We start from the raw sequence: 23,141 nt of genomic DNA on the forward strand, positions 1-23,141 counted from the left end.
TCCGTCTTGTATCTTAGTAAAGTAGACATATGAGTCAATACAATTGAATAATAGAAGCACACATATGGAAGGGCATTCAGGAACCATAAATTGTTGATTATCTAGAACAAAGCTCAGTGAAACTCGCTGACTAGGTTTCGACAATATTTAGAGAGGCTATGTTGGTAATTTCATTCTTATCTACCCATGGGCCCTTCCGTATGAAGAGCAAGAACGGAGTGGTAGAAAAAAAACAAGGACTTGCCTCATACCGCTTAAATTGACGTGAAGAAGAAATAATCAAATTCATGGTAATCCGAAAGTAATGCTAAGAGTATGTATAGTTTACAAAATTTGAGGAAACTTGATTTTAGCCAAAACAAGCCAAGGTGCTTATGTTTTGTCAACCAAATGAGCAAACACGTATCTGAAGATCTCTCGACTCTTATACAAGTTCTCAACACGCATGCGCTCATTATCCAAGTGTGCGTTATCACTCGCTTGTCCACAAGGCAGGTTAGCTGCCGGGGCTGAAAAGACCTTTTCCAGGAAGCGGATCGTGGGGATCGACCCGCCTTCACGGATGAAAATAGGCTTCACCGTTGCGGGGGAGGTGGATTGGGCAGTTCCGGTTGCGAGGTCGGGAGTTTCTGACAGCTGTGTGTCAGACTTGGTTCGAATGGGCAACGAAGACGAAGAAGAGTCATCGGGGGATGTGGCTGTTTGGGTTAGGGTGGAGGATGTCGGGACAGTGGCGGACTGTAAAGACCGCTTACGGGCGGCCGCCTTTTCAGCCGATGAGGTGGTGGTTGATGTGATCACACGATCAACGCGTGATGCCAGGCTGTCAGAGGAATCCTTTCGAAGAAGGCCCGGGCCTGCAGGAACGGGGGGCTTGGGGGTGACAGATTGGCGTCCATTTTTGGGAAGAGGCATTGGCGGGTACTGATGTTTCGATTCTTGCTGGTCTGGAGTCCATGCTGCTGTGATTGCCTCTGAGAGTGTGGCGAAGATTTCGTTGTCTGGGTCACCCAGCCAGGCATCCGACTTTCCAGTGATCTCAACAGTGAGGTCGTTTTGTGATTCCAGTAGGGCGAATTGTTCCTGAGCAAACGCAGTGAGAGTCGCTGCAACATCATCCGCTTGTTGATCGGGAACTATACGGATTGAGAGACTAGCCTTGGCGAGTCGAGCAATGGTAGTTGTTGCGTTCTTGCTGCCGGGAACTTCCATCGAGTGGATGGTCAGCGATGGCTCGCGCCAGCGATACATGAGAGATTTGACTAAGGCCTGGCGATCTTTAATCTCGGGATGTTGAGGGAGCAAGATGTCTGCAATGGCCTCAAACCGCTTCTGCTCGGCTTCTGTGATGGGACGTACGGAGTCGTGGAATCCAGGAAGGTTAATTCGACCCTTCCGTCCAACTAGGGTAGAAACCAGGATCGATACGTCTTTGACCGGTTCATCCAATAGAGCGCTTCCGTCGATACCGCTGTGTAGGTCAGGGTGATCACTGGTTACGACCAAATTGGCATGCACCACACCTCGAAGACCGTATGTTAGACAGGGGTTGTAGTCATCCAACCAGTAACTGTTCGCGAGCAAAATCCAATCCACAGGCCCGATCTCAGCCTGGTGCTCATGTACAGTTTGATGGAATCCCTGGGATCCAGATTCCTCCTCTCCTTCAATCAAGAACACCACATTGCAACGAAGTGATTTCGTTCGAGCAAGATCAGCAGCAGCATACAGAGACGCAAGAATCGGTCCTTTGTTGTCGGAAACACCACGACCATAAAGGAATCCATTGATTGAAGTCAATTGATAAGGATCGGATCTCCACTTGGGGCGATTGGTGTCAGCACCCACAACGTCGTAGTGGCCATAGAAAAGAATAGTCTTGTCTACTTTCTCCGATGAAGTTGCATCAAACCGGGCATACACGATGGGATTCGTGTCCTCGCCCGTAGTCAAAAGCTTTGTCTTCGCACCAAGGTAGTTGCAGTGACGACGGAGAAACGCCGCTCCTTGATTGCATTCACCTTTGAATTTGGGGCTTGCGGAAATAGTCTTAAATGAGACAAACTTGGCGAGACTGTTCACCATTTCGTCTGCGGCAAATATGAGTTAGCAGACTGGTGCTTTTTGTCACCAAATGAAGACGTACCGTTGCTGATGGGTGGCAGCTCCTCCTGAGTGAGGAAGAATTCCGTCAGGTCCCAAATGCCGACCGAGTTATCATTTCCTCCAGTAGCATAGATGTGTCGGTCCTTGGCTCGGCCAGTAGCAGATGCAAGCATGGTGCCTTCGTGGGCGACCCAGCCACCAACTTCCTCAAATCGAGAGTTGAATTTCTGAAATAAAATCAGCCAGTGCACAAAGAAAGGGTCTACAGAGAGTTCGATTTACCTTGACTGTTCCTGTTGAGTCTCCACAGATTGCAACGCCTTGAATGACATGGACTGCCCATAGGTCACCGGTATGGCGAACAATCCTTTTAACTAGTTGCTGGGAGTCAAGATTCCAAATATTCAAAGCACCACCGGCCAGACCGCAGTAGAGCAATGAGCCTTCCACGGCGATAGAGAGTACAGGGTCTCCATTCTGTAGCTTTGCAATTTGAGTTGGGGCTGCTCCGGGCTGCTGACCGATCCGCCATAACTTCACAGCACCATCCCCAGAACCAGTCAACAAGACCTCCTCAGAAGGAGCAGACTCGATAAGACCCTTAACGAGGAGCATTGAATAGACATAGCCATGGTGAGCGAACAGCTTATGGTGGTCTCGCTTGAATGATAGAATTCGACCCCCTTCCGAAACCGAGTGGGTACCATCTGATGATCGAGGAGCCAGCGTCCCATCCGGGCCCCGGGAGTCGAAAAAGCGATGCGTCCGCTTTGACGGGTGGGCCGCTGATGTTTGACTCAGGGAACTTTCTTCTGACAGATCACACCACTGGATGCTTGTGTTCTGCGCACCACAATAGATGGTTTGATTACTTGCAGAATAAACCACAGTAAAGATATCACCCACATCATGGTGAGGATAGATGGAGTACAGTCGCTCAAATGTTCTTGTCGTCCAGACCTGGGGAGAGTGATTAGTACCTCGGAGCTCCGCGACGGGATGTTCTCAGTAACTCACATTAATCACCGAGTCTCCGCCAGTGGAGAATAGTAAGTTCCCATCCTCTGACAGGTACAGACCCAGGACGCTCTCTTTGTGGGCGTGGACCGACAGAACAAGGTCGTATGTCTGCAGGGACCAAGCCTAGAGAATGAGTCAGACCGGGAGCTTGGAATTGACGAAATCGACATCATCAAAAAAAGAAGCGACCATTTGTCGCATGACTACCTACCACAATATCTCCACCTTGCAAGCCAGCAAATACACATTCTTCATCAATAGCCAATGCTAGGACGGAGCGGCTAGCCAGCACGCGATGTCCGATCCCGCAATCACTAAGCGGCTGTGCGCTGCTTGCATCGTCGTTACTTGGCGCTAAAGACCGAGCATCCGATCCCCATGTCTTGGATTGGTCTTCCACGTCGGAAGAGCTTCCGGAATCCACTATATCCATTGCGTGGTTTCCAGTCAGTCAATGATTTAGGGGGAGTTAATTTTGAGAAGTTGTGTGGAGGCCAGATCTCCCCGCGTCGGATGATTGGATCCACCCGGAAAACGAATCTTTGGAACTGGAGGCTCCGGGTTTATTCCCACGACTAATATGAAAAGTTTGAAGGCAAATATAGAGAGAAGCGAAAAGGAGAATAGAAAGGAAGAAAAATGGCGGTGCGGGAAATCTTAGCCATTGCACCATCGGTCAAATATTCGACTCACCACCCCTTGAATAATATCTTTTATGATTCCAACAACATGCCGACCTATTGAGTTGATTCCCCGTCAGTCAGTTATTCTGGATTTCCCTTTTATTTCAGGCTTGTATACGGTCGCATGACCTCGGGGAATTGTGGGATTCTACTCGCAACTCACCTTGGCTCCCACTGTAGTCGGGCCAAAGGACGTCGCGACTGAAAATCAAGCACAGCCATGAATACAAAGTGAGGATTTCCAAATATATGCACTTGGAGAAGTGCAAATGAATAGGAGAACTTGACAGATCAGCGGTGGACAGATAAGACGGATGACTTCACCCGCATTTCTATTCGCAATTTAGCGCCCTGTGCTGGTTTCATAAATCATTGCAAGACTACGTTTCCACCCTGCAGCTGCCCATGCCAAAGTTTCATTGTTTGACTGGAGACTCTCCAATTGGAATCGGAAGTGCCTGAGTACAGCAGTGATCGCGCCATCGTCATTGCCTTCTCGAGGGTTCCCTTTGCGTCTTCAGGGGGCACGGAACATTGCATCTACGTACACAGTACATGTACACCATGTCGAGTATCATGTGCGCACACAGCAGCACCGCCACCGTGCTGTGGCTGGTAAGGCTATTTTATGATACAAGCCACAGTGGCGGTGACCCTCAACCAATCACAAACATCAAGTCACCGCTTCTTTATCAATTAGAAAACCTCCGGGGCATATCGGCGCTATTAGTGTTTTCTCTCGGCCTAGTCTGCGAGCATGTTTTCTTGGAAAGGATCCCTTCTTTCCCAATCACAGTTCGCCAACAAACCTTTCCCCCCACTCAGCGGTCTTCGCGCCCAACTACTCGTCTTGCCGATGTGATGCGAGCTTCTCACTGTAATTCGCTTCTGCCTGTCGCATCACTGGAACCCAACTCTGCCCTATAGTGAGGGTCCTGCGGCCATCGTTCGCTGCTCTGCCCAACTCCTGCGCGCTGATGCCATCGCCCCCAGCCTCCTCCGTTTTCCCGCTTCACTCTTCCCCATAAGTAAACCATAGGAGTCCTATCGGACCTGACCGCTGATCTCTTTTCACGGGGATTTTAAATTAACCAGCTTAATCAGCTTGGGTACTTAAAATTCTCTTTTCTCCTGTATTGTTCCATTTTATACATCGGGGTCATCGATTCTCTCTTGTTATTACTCTTTACCGTTGTTTATACCCTGACTGTTTAGATCATCCAGGTGAAATCATTAGCCTTCTACACCGCTTCTTCACCGGCCTCAAACAATTCTCTAATGAGGTGATCGTTGACCGCTGACGATCCTCTCCGATGGCGCCGCTCGGCCAGACGATCGCTGTGATTGACAAGTCCGGCAAGGTTGTTAGCACGGTAAGCTAGCCCGGATTTAAACGAATCAATCGAAGGTTATCCTGACAGCACCAGAGTAAACAACTCTTCGGCGTTTTCAGTCAAGCAAAAGCTGCATATCGCGAACGCAAGGCCCATTTTGACTCGGAGCGCAATGCCAAGATTGCGGAGCAGCAAGCACTGCAAGCTCTCGCCACCTTCCAGATTGAAGACTCCCCATCAGTAGCACCATCACGGCGAAGTCGCGCCTCGAGGTCACGACATCAATCAAGTCGTAGTGTGCACCATCGCCGTCCCCCTTCTCGGTACGAGCAAGATTTGCATTCCAGTGCGTCGAGACCCGAATCGGCCTTTGAAGCGCCAACGGGGCTTCCCCGCAGACATACCCATCATGAGGTCGCACTTCGCCAGCCTGAGGCAAGACCAACAACTGCCCGCTCCAAATCCGATGCTCACATTGATATGGATCTTGCATATGGTGATGCTCACCCGGTCGCGCTAGCGAAGTATAGCCCGGCGGTGGAGAATGGGGATGATCAAAAGCAGCTGGACGGCCTGGTAACTCGGGCGCAGTGGCTTTTGGAAGAAGCGCATTGTATGCAGCATAGTGCTACCGCCACTATCGCTCATCTCCAGAAAAACCCCGATGCGATGGCTGCGGTCGCTCTCACTCTGGCGGAAATCAGCAATGTCGCCGGCAAAATGGCACCAACGGCGCTTACTGCATTCAAGTCCGCTGCTCCGGCAATTTGGGCCCTACTAGCAAGCCCACAATTCTTGATCGCTGCTGGTCTCGGACTGGGAGTGACAGTAGTCATGTTTGGAGGATACAAGATCATCAAGAAGATCCAGTCAGGAGCCACTGGAATTACCCAAGAGCCGACTGTCGTGGGTCCAGACGAGGAGGAAGAGATGGAAGAGTTGATGGAGCTCAATGTGGAATCGGGCAGCCGTGTTGAAATGTGGAGGCGCGGCGTTGCAGACGTTGAAGCCGTCAGCATGGGAACATCAGTAGACGGTGAGTTCATTACTCAGCGAGCAGCCGCATTGTCTGGAATCGACGTGACCACAGCGCGCATGGAGAGAGATCCACGCTTCAAATTCGATGATGAGACTTCGGTGGTCTCATCCCGTCGGTCTCGTCGGTCGCGCACATCCAGATCACATGCACGCGCGTCCTCAGAGGGGCACTCCAAGAGGGAGTCCAAGTCTGCTCCTAAGAGTTCTGCGGGAATGTTCTCCAGATCAACCAGAGAGCCATCAAAGGCACCCAGCCGAGCACCGAGCCGAGCTCCAAGTCAAGCCCCAAGCAAAGCCCCGAGCAGATCTTCAAGCAGAGCGCCTAGTAGAGCGCCTTCTAAGTCTGGCACTCCTGTGTCAGAAAAAGAGAAGCGGCCGAAGGAGAAGAAGAAAGGCCCAAGCCGCTTACGTCTGATGTTCACTGCTTGACGACCCATTGATTCAAGAGAAGCGAATCTATTCATCCTATTTACGACAGCTAGCCTTTGACTTGTCACTGGCCCAACATTGTACAGTTCATACTTCACCTCACCCCCGAAGACATGTCCCGCCATGACCATGACTTGATTTCCTATTTTCATGATATTTTTTCTCATTTTCGATATTTATATTGCATGCTCTACCCCTCGTTTGTTCCATGATGAAATCATCGAGGCCAAAGTTCTGGTAAGAGGCTAAATCCATCAAGGGGACGCCCCCATGCATGCCGTCACAGGGGTGGGGACTTATGACTTCATATTCAAGCGTTCTTTATTTCTTTTGTGTATGATGGCGCATGCATTTTGGAGTTTGGGAGCATTTTTTTTCTTGCTAGCGCTAGGTAGGTCTTCTGTCTATTTCTAGACCCAAATATGACCTTGGTAATCATCGTCTTTAATTTCAAGTCAATTCACGTAGATATCTGTAGTCTACTAAGCAAGTGCTAAAATTGAACGCCACCTACCGCTATTAGTTGAAGCGCAGTATTTGGGATTCAAATTAGTCATATTATCGAGTAAACACCCATTCAATTACTCGCTCGCACTAGAATGCCCCGGAAATTCAAGGTGTTCAAGGAACGATTCTGAGTCGGCGCCTTTTTAAACCCATGGTTGGAATGTTAGCGTATATCCCGGGGCTATTCAATTGTTGTCTGGCATTTTGACTGGAGGCTTTATACTCTTGTACACTTGAGATAATTTGTTCTGGATTACAGGTACCGCGCTAATCTCAGTACCGTAAATTGAGGTGTCCAGCTAGTCCTTAGTTGTTGTGCCGGATTTGGCGCTTCACAGGCTGGAAGTCAAGTAATTACGGCTCTGTAGCTCGAGTATTTGGTCAACCTTGTATCGTGAATGAATTTTGAGGGCTTTAGTCGGGCCACTTGAAAGTCATGTCTCTGTTGATTATGAAATATTCGCGTGAGTAGTCTTGACCGTAGGTATCTAGCCTGCGATCTGTTGTTTATACCCAGCATAATCATATTATTATGAGAAGATTTCAGGACCAATGTAGTTAATAAGACCTACTCCTACCATAGGCTCTTCATACTGGTGGCTGATATGATGTAAACATTATCTCAAGTCTGATCCGATCTTCCTGCAGAGGAATGGTTGTTGGTGTCAGTGGCTATAAAGTTTACGTCGGTCTGTCAAGACAAAAATGTGGTTTTTGACGTCATTCACCGCGAGATAACATGAGCGCCAATAGCACTCGATTAGTTGGCCCCCGCTTGTGCATGGTTCATGCACATGTCAACCGTTCATAGCTGCAGTCCGGCGCCTAAGGCATCAGTCCAAACAGGTTGGACTCCCAAATTGGGTTAGCCTCATCTGAATGCATCCACTGTACCGCATTGGAGATACGCTAGGCTATATTAGGACTCAAACAAACATTCAAACAATCTTTGTCTGAGAGAATTGAAAAGTGTAAATACTTTGCCCCAAATTTCGAGTTGTGTGTCCCTAGTCCGCTGATGGATAATAGCTTCGTCAGGAAAGCCTGGGACCTCAGCACCTCTAACAATTCTCACAAGTCTCTACACGAATTGAATATCCCAGGATTTGCATTGGCTATGGGTCTATCTAGCAATGGACAGTTGAGCGGATATTCGCAGCCAGAATTCCTGCCGCGTTACATACTTCTGCAGCCCATTCTAGTGCCCTTTTTGCTTCCAAGGTTTTTGATCACTGAGTCAAATTGAGTATGATCTTCAGCCAACCATTACAGAAATTGGCGGACTCAACATCCACCTATTCCAGAGTCAAGCCCCCCTGCAATTTAGTTCTGGATGGCGGATATGGCTATACCACGGGTACTTCACATTGTTTGGCATATATAGAAGGAGGTGGGATCTGCCCAGGTGGTGAGCATGAGGTCGAAAAGGGAAATTGGCGATCTCATTTCTTCAGTGTGGGGAAGTTGTTTTCTTGCTATTTGGATTTTCATACTTTTTAAGAGGCTGGGGCAGGACCTTGGCGCCATACTTTGGCTCTGGAGGTACCAACCTATATACATGACAGACCACACTCTCATCACTTGTTCTCCCGCATCTGTGCATGTGCACTGAAGCTCCACCTCACTAAACCAGCCCGTCGGGTTATAGTGTGGATCTTTCTATGTCATCGAGTTCAGCTATGACGCACCCCTCCACTGATCGTCAGAAACAACACTCATGACTGTAGACAACTCATTATGAATATTTGGCCAATATTTATCATTTTCTGCATGTAGGAGAGATATTATGGTGTGCGGGATTTTTCTGTAAACAATTGCCTTTCACGGTCATCAGTCGGCTTTCAAAGCGATCCCTGAGATCTAGATCGTAGATGGTACCGAACCGAGTCACGAACGGAGGGGCTGAAGATCATCTGCATCGATCCTAATTTGAGACTAGTTTAAGGACTATCACATTAGATCATCGGACAAAATACCGTCACCTACGTTTTGATGATGAAGTGACACCGATCCTGCTCTGGCCCACGCACCTTCAACGTATTTAACTGACCTACCCCTCCAGCAGCGGGGAGCACAATTTCAATTCAAACATCTCATTCTATCTTATTCACCAAAACCATCAAAATGACTATCACTATTCCTGAAGAGTACGCCGAGCTTATGAAGCATAATAGAGATGGCCATTACCTATATACCCCTCAGTCATTCAGTCAGCTCCACCCCGGTGCGGTCGGCTTTTTCGATGAAGCCGGAGAATGGAACTTGATTACCGACCTCTCTATTCCCGGCCGTCCTGAGGAGAATGGTTTCACGGCTCCTAAAAAGGTGGTCACCTACGAGACACCCAAAGAGAAAATCTGGAAAACTACAAGTTCGAGCAAAGAAGCTGAGGCTAGCTTTGGACTCTCAGGAGGTCTTTCGGGTGCTCTTTCTTCTGCCCCAATTGATGTATCTGCCGAGGCGAAGAACAAATGGGGCCAGACTGGTAAAGCAGCCCTCATCACAGACGACTCTGTCGTCGTGAATGAATGGCTGAAGGCTCCATGCAGAGATGTCATTACGGATTGGGTAGAGAAAAACGCGAAAGAGCTTGTGAAGGGGGAGTGGGGTACCTATATTAAAGACTTTGGGCTATGGGCTATCAAAAAGACATGGTCTACTCAAGAATGCGCCATTACCATGGAGAGCGCACATAGCCGGGATACCAGCGGTGGGTTCGATGTTGGAGCCACTGGTATTGCCAAGGTCGGAACCAATGCATCGTCAAATTCCAAGACGAACAGTGAGGGATGGAGAACGTACAAAGCTACAGAGGTTTGATGTCCCTCTCCTACCAGTCTTTTGGCTTGCTTGAACACTAACATTGCAAAGGAGGATAAGGGACTTGTGGTCTCGTACGGAGGAGCCGCCTTCAGGCTTCACAAGGTTTCAATGTTCCACCGCAACGTAAGTATCTCCTGAAATGAGCTTCCGGGATTGATTTGATGCTAAAATTGAAAAAGCCACTCAAACAAACCGAGAGAACGAATGAAACTGTCTCGGCTGCCGTCCAGTATCCCAAGCCTGTCTACGACGAGAACGGAAATCAGATTGGAGAAGAGTACTACAAGGCCGTGTTTAATGAAAACGGGGAGGTGGTCGGAGAGGAGAAGGTTGACGTGGAAGCCGAGAGGAAGGCGGAAGAAGAGAAGGAGAAGCAACTACAGGAGAAGATGCAGAAGCAACTTGAAGAACAGAGACAACAGGAGGAGGACGAATTTGTCTTCCAAGCCGGTGATGTCGTTGGAGAAGACGATGATGAGGCTGAAGCGGAGGAAGAAGCCGTTCGCGCGCTAGCAGAGGAGCGAAAGGCATTCAAGGAGAATGTTATGATGATCAGCCAGAACGCCAGTCTTACTGAAGAACAGAAGAAGAAGGGACTGGCTGCACTGTTGGCTGCTAGTGCCACTGAGACCACTGAGACCGTGCAACCGGTGACTACGACCACGACTTTCACTCCGAATTGAGAATGAGTGATGGCGGCATTTCCAGAGTTTGAATATAGATTGATTAAATTCAGACACGTTACGTATGATATCTCTCATAAGGTTTAATATCAATAAACTAAACGAATCTATGATTATGTTGGAGGGGGGTTGTGCTTGCTTTGAAGAAGTCTAGGACCCAGAAGTGACACCAATAAGTACAGTAACTCTGCATTCCGCTCAGTGATGAGTCAAGCCTTATCTCGACAATATCCACCTGCCCATATATCTGCTGCATGACCTTAAAGATTCTCTCCGGAGTCACTCTTGTTTCGGTTCCTGCTGTCCCAATCGGCTTGAGTGAAAGGTGGATTGGGCACGAACAACATGTGGTTATGCCTGCCATGCCGGATGGAAGATGAAGATGAGCCCTCTTCATAAGTTTCCCTATTGCCATCTCCATAATCGCGCGTCCTTTGACGCTCGCGAGACACAGACACACCCGCCTGATATGGCGTTTCTTGGCTGTGTTGCGATGCTATCACGCTAGACAAACGACTGCCAGAACGCAATCGCGTATTGCCTGGTCTCGTTTTCCTTGAATTTTGCATGCTTATGGGATCGCGAGCTCTTGGCGTTGGGGTCATAATACGTGAAGAATTATTTCGCCCTTCCTGGGCGATAATTGCTCGTGCCCCAGCGACGGGCACTTTCTGGATCTGTTTGATGATGAAGATCATCGATTCTGTGTTGGCTATCAGCGGCGACTCGTGGACGTTTCGAAGTGTATCATTCATTGTCGTGGCTAATTTTTTTAAAGACCTGGTCTGGCGATGAACCATCTTTTCAAGTGTAGTTCTGCAAAAGGAAAAAGCGCTTTAGTCAAGATAACAATATGCGTGAACAGCTAGGGAGTCTCACATCTGGCTAAGAAGCAAATCATGGTTGTCATTCGCTGTTGACGTTGACTGTGAAAAGCTCGCGAGAGAGCTTTCCAGCGTTAAAAGACAAGAAAGCAAGCTAAGACTGTGCTTCACAGCACTAAATGTGATCATTAGAGCTTGGAGCTCCTGCTTCGTGAAATGCCACCGAACCTTTGCTAAAAGTTCGTCAAATGAGCTGGGGCTGCTACCCTTCATGAGCGGCTTGAACTTGGTCATAATGTGATTGATTTGCCCAAGAGCTGAAGTGGCCTGGGTCTGTAATGCTTCATCAAGGTGTTTCTCGCGAGCCAACTTCATCACTCCGCTGCCCAGAGGGCGTGTGACATCGTTGAAAATACTAAAAAGACCTTGACAAATTTTAACCTCCTCTATGAGCTGTCGCACGTCCCGTTTCGCGAATTTCAAAGTAATGTATAATTGACGAAGGCCTTTGATGCATGCTTCCAGTTGACCGCAAACCGCAAATACTGAAGCTACTCCACTGAAGAGATCCATGGTTCCTTCCGTACAATCAGTCAATAAAGCATTCTCTATGCCCCCATTTAAGCAAAACGTGTAAAAGAGAATGAGGCTCTGCATATGTGCTAGACCATGGCAAACTACCAGAACTACTGAGGCATCCAATCAGCCAGGACCACGACATCGAAGCTGTCGAACATCAGGTCCGTGCACACTGTGCAGCGGCATCATGTTTTAAGCCAGTTCAGCAACGCAATTAGCCGCCCTCTTGACATGGCTCGGTCCGTTGGGAATCATTGGGTTTCCCCGCACCATCTACATACGACCAAGCACATTAAGCCTGCAGGCACTAACAAGTTTTAGAAGGATTCGAGCAGAATGAGATAGTGAACCAGATTTTGCCACGCCCAGCAACCATTCAAATTTCGTCGGACTCGACACTGTCTGCGTCTCTGATGCACAGCATGAACAACGCACCTTACAAGGTGATAGTTTGTGGCTGCTATGGCTGAGCGAACGCACGATTCTGCTCGCAAGTAAGCACATTTCTGAGGTGCGTTAATTTAATTTAGATGGGTCACCATACTCCTCCATGCCCCCAAATCACGTGCATTTCCTCATACCTAGCATACCTAGCCCCCTCCAGGGCCCTAAGCGTTTCATTGTTTACTAAATTGTAAGAAGTCCGGAAGATTATCAGTTGTGACCACGGTGAAGTAATTCCCAACCCCGCTATCTAGATCAAGGTTAGCAGTCTTCATGAATCGCCTATAGCACTGGAGAAGCCTAAGGGTATTGTTGACACTTGAGTGAACCGTAAATATGACAACTACTAAGTTCGGATAGGGTCGCAGAGGAAAAGACATCAAATGGCAATATCTTTATAGTAGTATCTAGCTCTCCGTAGATACCAGTAGTTACGACTAAGATCATGTGACGATTCAGCGTATTTCCATTGCCCGAGTGCGGATATTGAGTGTCATGTTGAGCACTCGCGGGGCCATGAGCGCGCCTTGGATTAAGGATATATTATGTGACTGAACTGAGCGTGATCATGATTCTGAGTGCTGACTTTTACTTAGTGAGCCTCGGCCTGAGCGCCCTCTTAAAAGCGGCGGCAGCCCAGATAGGTAAGACCCCACCCGGCAGACATTATGCTGTTTATATAGGTGTAAATTGTGGACTAAGAACCGGTCGGGAAGTGACCAGATGTGACCTCGGAAGTAACATCAATTCCGCTTATCTGTCGCTAAAACATTGCCGTCTATTGGGTAAAGCGGAGAATAAGGTCAAAGACCCACTTTGACCCCAAGCTCCCCAGCACAAATGGTGCCAACCCCCACTTTTGCTTCCGGCATGTCGGCGATTGTGCCGACCGCTACTGCTTTTAAGTCTGGCATTTCCAGAATGACACTGGCTTGCCGCAAATTTTCACAAAATGGGGAAAGTCTTTGATGCTGCGGAAGGTATTACAGTGCTCTTTCTAATTGTTTCATGTATCAGCCTCACTAATTGAATTGCAGTGGCTAAACACAATAACAGCAAGAGCTGTTGGGTCATCCTGTATGACAAGGTCTACGATGTGAGGACACAACAGCTACTGGGAGAATTTATCTTTACATTTCTAACGAAAACACAAATCATGGTTAGGTGACCGACTTTGTTGTCGACCACCCTGGGGGTGCGAATGTCATCCTGAAGCTCGCAGGCCAAGATGCGACAGAGGAGTACGATCCAGTTCACCCCACGGGTACTTTGGAAGACAACCTCAAGCCCGAGGCTCTTCTTGGTACTATTGACCCGGCGACGTTGCCCAAGAAAGAGTCCTCACTTGGTACTCCACAGAAAGCCGCTGAATATCCTCCTGTTGAGAACCTTTTGAACATGGATGAAATCGAAGAATTGGCTACAGCAAAGATCAGCAAAAAGGCATGGGCATACTACTACTCTGCTGCCGACGACAAGATCTCTAAGCGCTTCAACACAGAGGCCTTTCGCTCTATCCTTTTGCGACCGAGAATCTTCATTGATTGCGCAAATTGCAGTCTCGATACAAAATTACTAGACAACCACGTTTCAATGCCTATATACGTGTCTCCGGCAGCCCAGGCCCGTCTGGGGCATCCATCTGGCGAAGCAGGTATTGCCGAGGCCTGTCGCAGCTTCGGTGCTTTGCAAATCATTTCCTACAGCGCCTCCATGACGCCGGAGGAGATTGTTGCGGACGCCTCACCAGAACAAGTGTTTGGCTGGCAACTATACGTACAAGAAGGTCGGACTAGAAGCGAGCGAATGATTGCTCGGATCAATAAATTAACTGCTATCAAGTTTATTGTGTTGACTCTTGATACCCCGGTGATGGGCAAGAGAGAAGATGATCAACGTGGTGGCGATGTTATCAGCAGAATCACAGAAGAGGACGACACATCCCCGAAGGACTCAGCGCAAGCTCGAGATAAAAAATCTTTTGCCGGGATGGATCCTACTCTGACATGGACCGAGACTCTTGCGTGGTTGGCGAAACACACCAGTCTTCCTGTCATTCTCAAAGGTGTTCAAACCCATGAGGATGCCTACATTGCTTCCTTGCATAGGCCACAAGTGAAGGCCATAATTCTATCAAATCACGGTGGCAGGTCTCTTGATACTTCCCCTCCAGTCGTGCACACACTTCTTGAAATCCGCAAATACTGCCCTGACGTCTTTGACAAAGTCGAAGTCTGGGTGGATGGAGGAGTCAGGAGAGGCACTGATGTGGTCAAGGCCATGTGCTTGGGCGCAAAGGGCGTCGGTATTGGGCGACCTGCGCTCTTTGGCCTATCCGCTGGGGGCGTAGATGGGGTAAAAAGAGTTTTACAGAGTAAGTTCAAAATCCGTTCTCACTGAGGGGTTTCCATTGACCATATTCTCTAGTCCTGGCTGATGAAACCAAAACCTGTATGCGACTCCTTGGTGTCGAGAGGCTCGAGCAACTTGGCATGCAACACGTAAGTGCTATTGTATCCTATTTGATTTCAAACGACACTCTTAACCGATCTCGCTAATACCCGCTTCTAGATCAATACCCGACTGGTAGAGCAACAGATCTTCGATGGACCTTCCAACCTTGCAGCTTGTCGGGCGGCCCATTTGTCGAAGCTTTAGGCTTTTCTTTGGCTCTTGGCTTCTAATACGTTTGGGATTTTGAATATCTACAAGTCATTGATAGTACAGAACATGAATTCTTCGGTCGCTTAGTCTAGTACCGTATCCTTGCTCCCGTAGATAAGTTCGTTCAGAACTATGTGCAACGTAGAGCCCCAGGCACACCTGGTAAGGCTCATGTCGATAAACCTACGTCATAGGTCACTAGACCAGAACAAAGCAAGGGTTCTAATTGCGCTTGATATCCGATCTACATCCTCCGGGAATTTTTCGAACGCCCTAGCGGGACCTTCCAATAACTGACGTCCCTTGCAGATCATATACAGTAATGATCGGCAAAATCCAAGGGATACCTCAGCAATTTATTTCATTTCATGACCAACTTGTCAGTCTGAAGAGATCCTGATACATTATTGGTCAGTCAAGCTTGCCCGCAAGTTGGCGCTCTGGCTTCAATGCCACATGGATATCCGCAAGGAGTTCCTCCACCCGCAGTCATTGGGACTACCCGGATCTTCCCTCGAACCACAATCCTCCCCTTGGAAGGAAATCTCAATAGATCGCCTTTGGTTGAATATGACATATCTGCTTTTAGAATATTCACGCCTCCTAGATTGGTGTTCAGACTACTCTTCAGTAATATAAAAACTACGAGATCAACCTGCCATTAGATACTCACCACAGTTGCAATTCACAGCCTAAGTCTCATACTACTCCCTTCAAAATGCCTTCAATTCAGAACATTGTCATTCCGGCAGTCCTCTCACTTGCAGTGGCTGCGAATGCCCGTTTCAACCTTGTAAGAGGCCCTCGAGCCACTAATGTCCATCACACATCCAACTAACATGACCCAGGGCGATGCTCTACTTGGAAAGCGACTCGTTACCAACTGCCCTAACGAATGGACGCCAATCAACTACAACGGCAACGACAGATGCTGTCACGGATCCCTGTCTGTGGAAGAAGACAACAACCCCTACTGCTGCGTCATGAACTACGATGATTACCGTGACACTGATGTCCAGTTCTCGGACTGCTTCCCCTTCTGCAGCGGTACCGACTACGGAGGTCCATCAGTGAGCTGGAGCAACGAGCCCACCTGCATTACCCGGGTCCCGTTCTCCGCGAATGGATACTCTAGCATTGTCTCGGCCGCTGTGTCTTCGGGCCGTTATTCTTCTACAACTACTGGTCCGGCTACCAACGAGGCTACTGCTACCCCGACGTCCACTAGTGACTACAATCGTGACAACCAAGACGCTACATCTACTTCCACTTGGTCTGGTGACTCGACTATGAACGCGGCGCCTATTGCTACCGCCGGTAGTGTCCTCGGTGGAGCTGCATTTGCTGCTGCTCTGCTTGCGCTTTAAGCATGTATGTCCCTGTGCTTGGCTGTTGATAGTACCTGTGGAAAAGGCTGTATTTTAATGGATGACCTGGGATTTCTTGTTTCATATGTTTGACGAATCCTGGGTGTAATATGTGGAAGATTATACAGTTCGCATGGATGTGAAAGCCGGACGGCCCTAATCTTTTGATGGATATAATTTACGGATCTTTGGTTATATGATATGAACTCGTATTGATTAGTCAAATTTTTCTATTATATGTAGTGTACGTAGTGTAACTCTATTAGAACCATTATCTTTTGCCCTGGAATTGGTGCATGTTGTCTAGCTCCCTTGGCATATATCCCGAGTCCAGTTCCACGGGTTCTCTAGTTGTTGACAACTCCACTGCAGGTGGTTGGGACCCCGCTAGCTCAGAGCCCCCGGAGCGTGATATTCCATCTTGCCATCGCGAGTATACGGAGTCTGATGGCGGGCTGTTCACATCCAATCCTCGCGTATATATTTCAGCGGGTGGCCCGTACTTTTGTGCCATAGCCTGATCAGATGCTAGTGCTGGTCTGCACTTGCGCCTCCGATAGACTAAGAGAGCCACAATTATTATTATAACGGCTGCAACTCCACATCCAACCCCAATCCCAATTTTGGCTCCGGTTGAAAGTCCATTGCTCGTCGATTGGCCCGTTGAAGTTGCCACAGTACCTGTTGTGCTAGTCGCTTCTGGTATTGAACTTGTTGATGCAGACGTTGCTGATGTCAAGGTTTCTGAGGTCGATGTTGCTGACACAAAGTCGGTTGATTGCCAACGAATCGAAACGCCCTTCCCCTGGATCCCAAATGTCCCCGTTTCACTCGTAACCGCGTCGTTGAATGTATATACGTAGACAGAGTCCGAGTTCGTGTTGGAGGAGGTGCACGGGTTGCTGGAGTACCAGGGCCAGCCGTCGCCAGTTTGAGCATTGTAGCCACTACATATAGAATCAAGTCAACAAATGCGCGATTTTGTGATTGCATGCGCAAATTATGAGCTGCCATACCTAGGACAGCAGGTCGCTCTTGTCTCAATATTGCTGTCGAGTGAGACTTCTGTTAGACCGGCAGCTGTATAGCCCGATGGACATAAGCCCGGCGAGAAATAGCTCGTTGTCGCCGTGGCAAAGTCCGATGGAAAACATGTGCTCCAATCTCTGGCTCCAAGGCTAACCCACCACCACGTGTAAGTGGCAGACACTGGTGTGTAATAATTTACGCCATCCCACCATTGAATGTGATACGAGTCCGTGAAACAATCTGCTGGCGGTGTGAATGTGGTGGTGAGCGCAATGGGAGCACTTGTGATTGTAGAAGCCATTGAGACGGCGATAAAAGTAAAAATCAGCGCAGATGGGACATGCGTGGGCGCTACTCCCTCTTTATTGGGGACTACTGTTTTTACATGACCTGGTGCTTTCTAGTGTCGAACGTGGGGGCCAAAGCGTAGCGGGAAGGCAGTCAACGCCAGTGGTCAGAATCTGAAACTCGGTTTAATTAAGATGCAAAGAAGGAAAATAGTGGAGTATGTCAAGCGCTGTTCAAACGTTTTTGTGCATTAACTTGAACTATTCGGAGTACGAGAATTACCACTAATCTTCGCGACTAATATTACAGTACCATGTCCAAGGCTTTTCTGCGGTGAGAAGATTTTGCGCCTTAGCACAAATTCCGTTACAAATTCAAAACCTGTAGATTGTTATATAATTAAGCTATTCGATCCTTCACGGGATCCTTGGGGCATCAGCTCTGTAAGCCTCGTCAGCCTGGAGACCCTGGACAGTGCTCCACAGGGACGGCCCGCAACCCAGTCACTGTATTTACGACCCACTCGGCAATACGCCAATCCTTTCGTATGTTCGAACCCGAGGTCAAGGCAATGAGCTAAGAAGAGTTATCGATGCTTCTGGCTGTTATCACTGAACGTCTTCCCCATTGGACATGATCAGCAAAGCAACAGGCGAGAAGCTAATTTTACTGCCTTTGGTGTACATTATCGCATATAGTCTTGAAATTTACAGACAAGGCGCATTTCCGTGGCAAGAAAGGAGAAAAGAGTAGAGGAAATGAAACACCTTGACTCCATCCTAGCTTAATTGATATTGATTCTATGTGATAGTTTACACAGTTTGATCATTGCCATAGCTTGTTTCCTAATGCGGTTAGATCATTCTTGCGTGCTTGCTGAGCTAATCCCCTCGATGATGTAGCTGCTTGCGGGGATGGAACTTCTTCAATTCAACCACAGTCATGGCTTCGATGATAGCTCCTCAGATGGCCTTCCGTGCCCTTCGTACTGCTCCTCGTGCTGCCCCATGGGCCAGGCTCTCTGCCCTGCCCCGCGCTCAGCCGGTCCTTCGTCGGTTCCTCGCGGCTTCTGCCCAAGAACAGCCGCGTCTGCGTCTGGGATCAACTGGTATTATGGAATTGGCGGTCATTTTTAGTCAACGAATGCTAATGGCACAAATTAGCCCCCAACTTCAAGGCTTTGACCACCAAGGGCGAGATTGATTTCCACCAGTTCATTGGGGACAGCTGGACCATCCTCTTTTCCCACCCAGCCGACTTCACCCCCGTCTGTACGACCGAATTGGGCGCCTTTGCGAAGATGAAGGATGAGTTTGAGAAGCGTGGCGTGAAGATGATTGGCTTGGTGGGTTGTCATAATTAGGATTGACCGAGTTTTCTTTCGCTAACACGGTCCTTATATCAGAGCGCCAACGACATTGGTTCTCACGGCGAGTGGATCAAGGATATCAATGAAGTTGCTTCGACTGACGTGCAGTTCCCCATTATTGCCGACGCCGATCGCAAGGTGGCTTTTCTCTATGACATGATAGATCAGCAGGATCTGGACAACATCAGCGAGAAGGGCATCGCGTTCACCATCCGCTCTGTCTTCATCATTGACCCCAATAAGAAGATTCGCCTGACCATGATGTACCCTGCTTCGACCGGCCGCAACTCTGCTGAGGTGTTGCGTGTGATTGACTCTCTTCAGACTGGCGACAAGAAGGGTGTCACTACTCCGATCGACTGGCAAGTGGGCGATGACGTGATCGTTCCTCCGTCGGTCTCCACCCCAGATGCGAAGAAGAAGTTTGGCGAGGTGCGCGAGGTCAAGCCCTACCTGCGGTACACCAAGTTCTAGCAATAGCTCGCGATCTATCGCCTGTAAAATAATTGAACGTGTTGTCAATATGCGGATTACACCCCAGCGCAAGGAATTGTCCTAATCACATGGTTTTATGAATTAGATTGGTAATGCATACCATTTACCTCGGTGTTCCTGAATAGCGGCGCCGCCAATAAGGCGCATAGCTGGGCCATTTGACGATCAGAATGGCGCAAATCTATGGTTTGTCCATTAGCTCGAAGGCTAAATTTCGATCGGATAAATTTCGGAATATCACGTAGCATTGGTTCACCATAGCCACATTCTTATCGTTACCTTCCTTCCCCTGACGAATCTGTTTTGGGAAATGATAATCCGGGGAGAGATCTTCTCTGGGCGCCTCCGCGTTCTGCCAGGAACAAACCTACATTCGGGCCCACAACACGCAGATAATCCACCACTAACGGGGTTTGGTCACACACTATCACTTCGTTCATGCAAGCGAGAAGCCCCTCAGCTCGCATGGAGTGACGATCTACTCCGTGTCAGGATCATGACAACTTGCTTTCATGCATGGCACGTGCATCTGTTAAATTCCCCTCCCCTTTTTCGTCACGAGGGAGGGACAACTATAGGTCTTGGACCAGACAGAGTTTAAATAAGTGCGACCTTCTGTCCTGCAAGTCGTACAGGACGGGACGTCGAGTCTAATCTGCTGTTATCCGTACGCAAACGCTCCATTGTACGCCATGACTCGCTGGTCTCATTTGGCTCTCGTGCCTCTGCTGCCTCAGCTGCTGGTCGCAACTTCCGTCACAGATGGGGAAACCAAGCCCGTGCAACTGCACCCACGCGACGATGACGAGTATTCGTCGCCGCCGTACTATCCAACCCCGCATGGTGGGTGGGTGTCTGACTGGTCAGATGCCTACGAGAAAGCATACCAGGTTGTCAGCAACATGACATTGGCGGAGAAGGTGAATCTTACCACCGGAACAGGGTTCTTCATGGGACCTTGTGTTGGACAGACTGGGAGTGCACCGCGATTCGGCATCCCGAATCTGTGCTTACAGGACTCCCCCTTAGGGATTCGGGAGACGGACCATATCACAGCATTCCCACCCGGGCTCACAGTCGGTGCGACCTTCAATAAAGAGCTGATGTATAATCGTGGTGTTGGAATTGGTGAGGAAGCCCGAGGCAAGGGTGTCAATGTTCAACTGGGCCCAGTTGTTGGACCCATCGGCCGCAAGCCTCGAGGAGGTCGTAATTGGGAAGGCTTTGGTGCAGACCCAACCCTTCAAGCTATTGGAGGTGCTGAAACTATCAAGGGCATGCAGAGCACAGGTGCCATCGCGTCACTGAAGCACTTTATTGGATACGAGCAGGAGATGTACCGGATGAGCAGCATTATTACCAAGGGCTATTCGTCCAATATCGATGATCGAACTCTACATGAGCTTTATCTTTGGCCTTTTGCAGAGGGAGTTCGTGCTGGTGTGGGCTCAATAATGACTGCTTATAACGATGTAAGCCTTCACCCCGTCGTCTCCAAACCCTATCTGACCCATCCAGGTAAATAGCTCGGCTTGCAGCCAGAACAGCAAGCTGCTTAATGATATCCTCAAGGATGAACTTGGTTTCCAGGGCTTTGTCATGACGGACTGGCTGGGTCACTATAGTGGTGTAGGATCCGCTCTTGCTGGCCTTGATATGGCTATGCCTGGCGATGGCTCTGTGCCTTTGTTTGGAGACAGCTATTGGGCTTATGACCTTTCTCGGTCTATTCTCAATGGCAGTGTCCCACTCGACCGCCTTAATGACATGGTAAGTAAAGAGCAAAGCCCGGTTTTTGCACTTCACAGGCGTTGAAATTAACTCGTCATGAAGGTAACTCGAATCGTCGCTACGTGGTACAAATTTGGCCAGGATGAAGACTACCCACTGCCTAATTTCTCTTCTAACACGGATGCCGCGACTGGCGAGCTCTATCCCGGTGCTCTCTTCTCTCCTACAGGTGTTGTCAACCAATTTGTCAATGTAGAGGGAGACCACAACATCACTGCTAGAGCTGTTGCGCGCGAAGCCATTACCCTTCTCAAGAACGAGGACAGTATACTTCCCCTCAGCAGCAACGATTCGCTCAAGGTGTTTGGCACCGATGCTGGCCCGAACTCAGGTGGATTAAACTCATGCACCGACCAAGGTTGCGACAATGGCGTTTTGACCATGGGATGGGGTAGCGGCTCCGCAAGCCTGCCGTATCTCATCACACCCCAAGAGGCCATCGCAAATGTTTCACAAAACTGCACATTTTACATCACAGACTCGTTCCCATCTAGTGTCACCGCTAGTGCCGATGACATTGCGATTGTCTTCATTAACGCTGATTCTGGTGAGAACTCCATCACTGTTGACGGTAACCCCGGAGACCGACTAGTGGCTGGCTTAAACGCCTGGCACAACGGTGATGAACTAGTCAAAGCAGCGGCGGAGAAGTTCTCCAATGTTGTCGTAGTTATTCACACGGTCGGCCAAATTGTGATGGAGGAGTGGATTGAGCTAGACTCCGTCAAAGCAGTTCTCGTGGCCCATCTCCCGGGTCAGGAAGCCGGTGACTCGCTAGTGGACATCCTTTTCGGCGACTACAGCCCGAGCGGCCATATGCCTTACACGATTCCAAAGAGCGAGTCTGACTATCCAGACAGCGTGAGTATTATCGACCAACCGTTCGGCCAAATCCAGGATACCTTCACTGAAGGCCTCTACATCGATTACCGCCATTTCCTCCAAGCCAACATCACTCCGCGGTACCCCTTCGGTCATGGGCTGTCATACACCACATTCAACTTCTCGAGCCCTTCCATGTCAGTCGTGACAGCAATCGACAGCACCTATCCTCCTGCGAGACCCTCTCAAGGAGCTACGCCGAAATATAATGACTCCATCCCCAATCCTTCTGAAGTTGCATGGTCATCAACGAGCTTTACTCGTATTTGGCGTTACCTCTACCCCTACCTCGATGACCCTCAGTCGATCACTGCATCGGATACCTACCCTTACCCGGACGGCTACAACGCGACGCAGAAGCCCGGGGTGCGAGCTGGTGGTGGTCAAGGTGGTAATCCTGCTCTGTATGACATCGCATTCTCGATCGACGTCACTGTCACAAACACAGGAAATCGAAAAGGAAAGGCCGTCGCACAGCTATACGTCGAGCTTCCTTCAAGCTTGGGCCTTGATACCCCCTCTCGTCAGCTCCGTCAGTTTGAGAAGACCGAGGAACTGGCGGCTGGTCAAAGTCAGACTTTAACGCTCGAGATCACCCGCAAGGATCTTAGTGTTTGGGATGTCGTTGTGCAGGACTGGATGGCTTCTGTTGGCGGCGAAGGAGTCAATATATATGTTGGTCAAAGTGTTGCTGATCTTCCAGTCCTATGTTCGGTTGGTGCAGGATGTTCTGTTTCTTGAGCACTTATCCTTTTCTACCTTCCAATCTGACTTTCCCATTGTACT

The 23,141-nt window shown here is 49.0% G+C and overlaps 10 protein-coding genes across 10 annotated transcripts; 6 read left to right on the forward strand and 4 right to left on the reverse strand.

The window, feature by feature from the left end:
- Positions 1-372: 372 nt before the first annotated feature.
- On the reverse strand, positions 373-3,559 carry N7503_009570 (glutamine amidotransferase subunit DUG2; the record flags this gene model as incomplete). The annotated part of the gene is made up of 5 exons (XM_057069116.1): positions 373-2,090; positions 2,147-2,333; positions 2,389-3,066; positions 3,124-3,249; positions 3,338-3,559. The coding sequence occupies 5 exons, from the start codon at positions 3,557-3,559 to the stop codon at positions 373-375; spliced, it is 2,931 nt and encodes a 976-aa protein (XP_056915727.1).
- Positions 3,560-5,122: 1,563 nt separating this feature from the next.
- Positions 5,123-6,610, forward strand: N7503_009571 (uncharacterized protein; the record flags this gene model as incomplete). The annotated part of the gene is made up of 2 exons (XM_057069117.1): positions 5,123-5,182; positions 5,237-6,610. The coding sequence occupies 2 exons, from the start codon at positions 5,123-5,125 to the stop codon at positions 6,608-6,610; spliced, it is 1,434 nt and encodes a 477-aa protein (XP_056915728.1).
- Positions 6,611-9,241: 2,631 nt separating this feature from the next.
- N7503_009572 (uncharacterized protein) lies at positions 9,242-10,623 on the forward strand (the record flags this gene model as incomplete). Its single annotated transcript, XM_057069118.1, has 3 exons — positions 9,242-9,931; positions 9,989-10,063; positions 10,120-10,623. 3 exons carry the CDS (start codon positions 9,242-9,244, stop codon positions 10,621-10,623), a joined length of 1,269 nt encoding a protein of 422 aa, XP_056915729.1.
- A 260-nt stretch (positions 10,624-10,883) lies between these two features.
- N7503_009573 (uncharacterized protein) lies at positions 10,884-11,378 on the reverse strand (the record flags this gene model as incomplete). The annotated part of the gene is made up of 1 exon (XM_057069119.1): positions 10,884-11,378. The coding sequence occupies one exon, from the start codon at positions 11,376-11,378 to the stop codon at positions 10,884-10,886; it is 495 nt and encodes a 164-aa protein (XP_056915730.1).
- A 120-nt stretch (positions 11,379-11,498) lies between these two features.
- N7503_009574 (uncharacterized protein) lies at positions 11,499-12,020 on the reverse strand (the record flags this gene model as incomplete). The annotated part of the gene is made up of 1 exon (XM_057069120.1): positions 11,499-12,020. The coding sequence occupies one exon, from the start codon at positions 12,018-12,020 to the stop codon at positions 11,499-11,501; it is 522 nt and encodes a 173-aa protein (XP_056915731.1).
- Positions 12,021-13,422: 1,402 nt separating this feature from the next.
- On the forward strand, positions 13,423-15,128 carry N7503_009575 (FMN-dependent alpha-hydroxy acid dehydrogenase family protein; the record flags this gene model as incomplete). Its single annotated transcript, XM_057069121.1, has 5 exons — positions 13,423-13,450; positions 13,508-13,566; positions 13,635-14,844; positions 14,898-14,971; positions 15,042-15,128. The coding sequence occupies 5 exons, from the start codon at positions 13,423-13,425 to the stop codon at positions 15,126-15,128; spliced, it is 1,458 nt and encodes a 485-aa protein (XP_056915732.1).
- Positions 15,129-15,852: 724 nt separating this feature from the next.
- N7503_009576 (uncharacterized protein) lies at positions 15,853-16,501 on the forward strand (the record flags this gene model as incomplete). Its single annotated transcript, XM_057069122.1, has 2 exons — positions 15,853-15,927; positions 15,983-16,501. 2 exons carry the CDS (start codon positions 15,853-15,855, stop codon positions 16,499-16,501), a joined length of 594 nt encoding a protein of 197 aa, XP_056915733.1.
- A 271-nt stretch (positions 16,502-16,772) lies between these two features.
- On the reverse strand, positions 16,773-17,831 carry N7503_009577 (uncharacterized protein; the record flags this gene model as incomplete). The annotated part of the gene is made up of 2 exons (XM_057069123.1): positions 16,773-17,448; positions 17,518-17,831. The coding sequence occupies 2 exons, from the start codon at positions 17,829-17,831 to the stop codon at positions 16,773-16,775; spliced, it is 990 nt and encodes a 329-aa protein (XP_056915734.1).
- A 929-nt stretch (positions 17,832-18,760) lies between these two features.
- On the forward strand, positions 18,761-19,661 carry N7503_009578 (peroxiredoxin; the record flags this gene model as incomplete). Its single annotated transcript, XM_057069124.1, has 3 exons — positions 18,761-18,926; positions 18,982-19,163; positions 19,224-19,661. 3 exons carry the CDS (start codon positions 18,761-18,763, stop codon positions 19,659-19,661), a joined length of 786 nt encoding a protein of 261 aa, XP_056915735.1.
- A 713-nt stretch (positions 19,662-20,374) lies between these two features.
- On the forward strand, positions 20,375-23,096 carry N7503_009579 (beta-glucosidase; the record flags this gene model as incomplete). Its single annotated transcript, XM_057069125.1, has 3 exons — positions 20,375-21,154; positions 21,201-21,452; positions 21,516-23,096. The coding sequence occupies 3 exons, from the start codon at positions 20,375-20,377 to the stop codon at positions 23,094-23,096; spliced, it is 2,613 nt and encodes an 870-aa protein (XP_056915736.1).
- Between the last annotated feature and the right edge of the window lie 45 nt (positions 23,097-23,141).

Source organism: Penicillium pulvis (genome assembly GCF_028828015.1).
Source record: "Penicillium pulvis strain IBT 33274 chromosome Unknown scaffold_8_segment0_segment0, whole genome shotgun sequence".
Taxonomy (NCBI): domain Eukaryota; kingdom Fungi; phylum Ascomycota; class Eurotiomycetes; order Eurotiales; family Aspergillaceae; genus Penicillium; species Penicillium pulvis.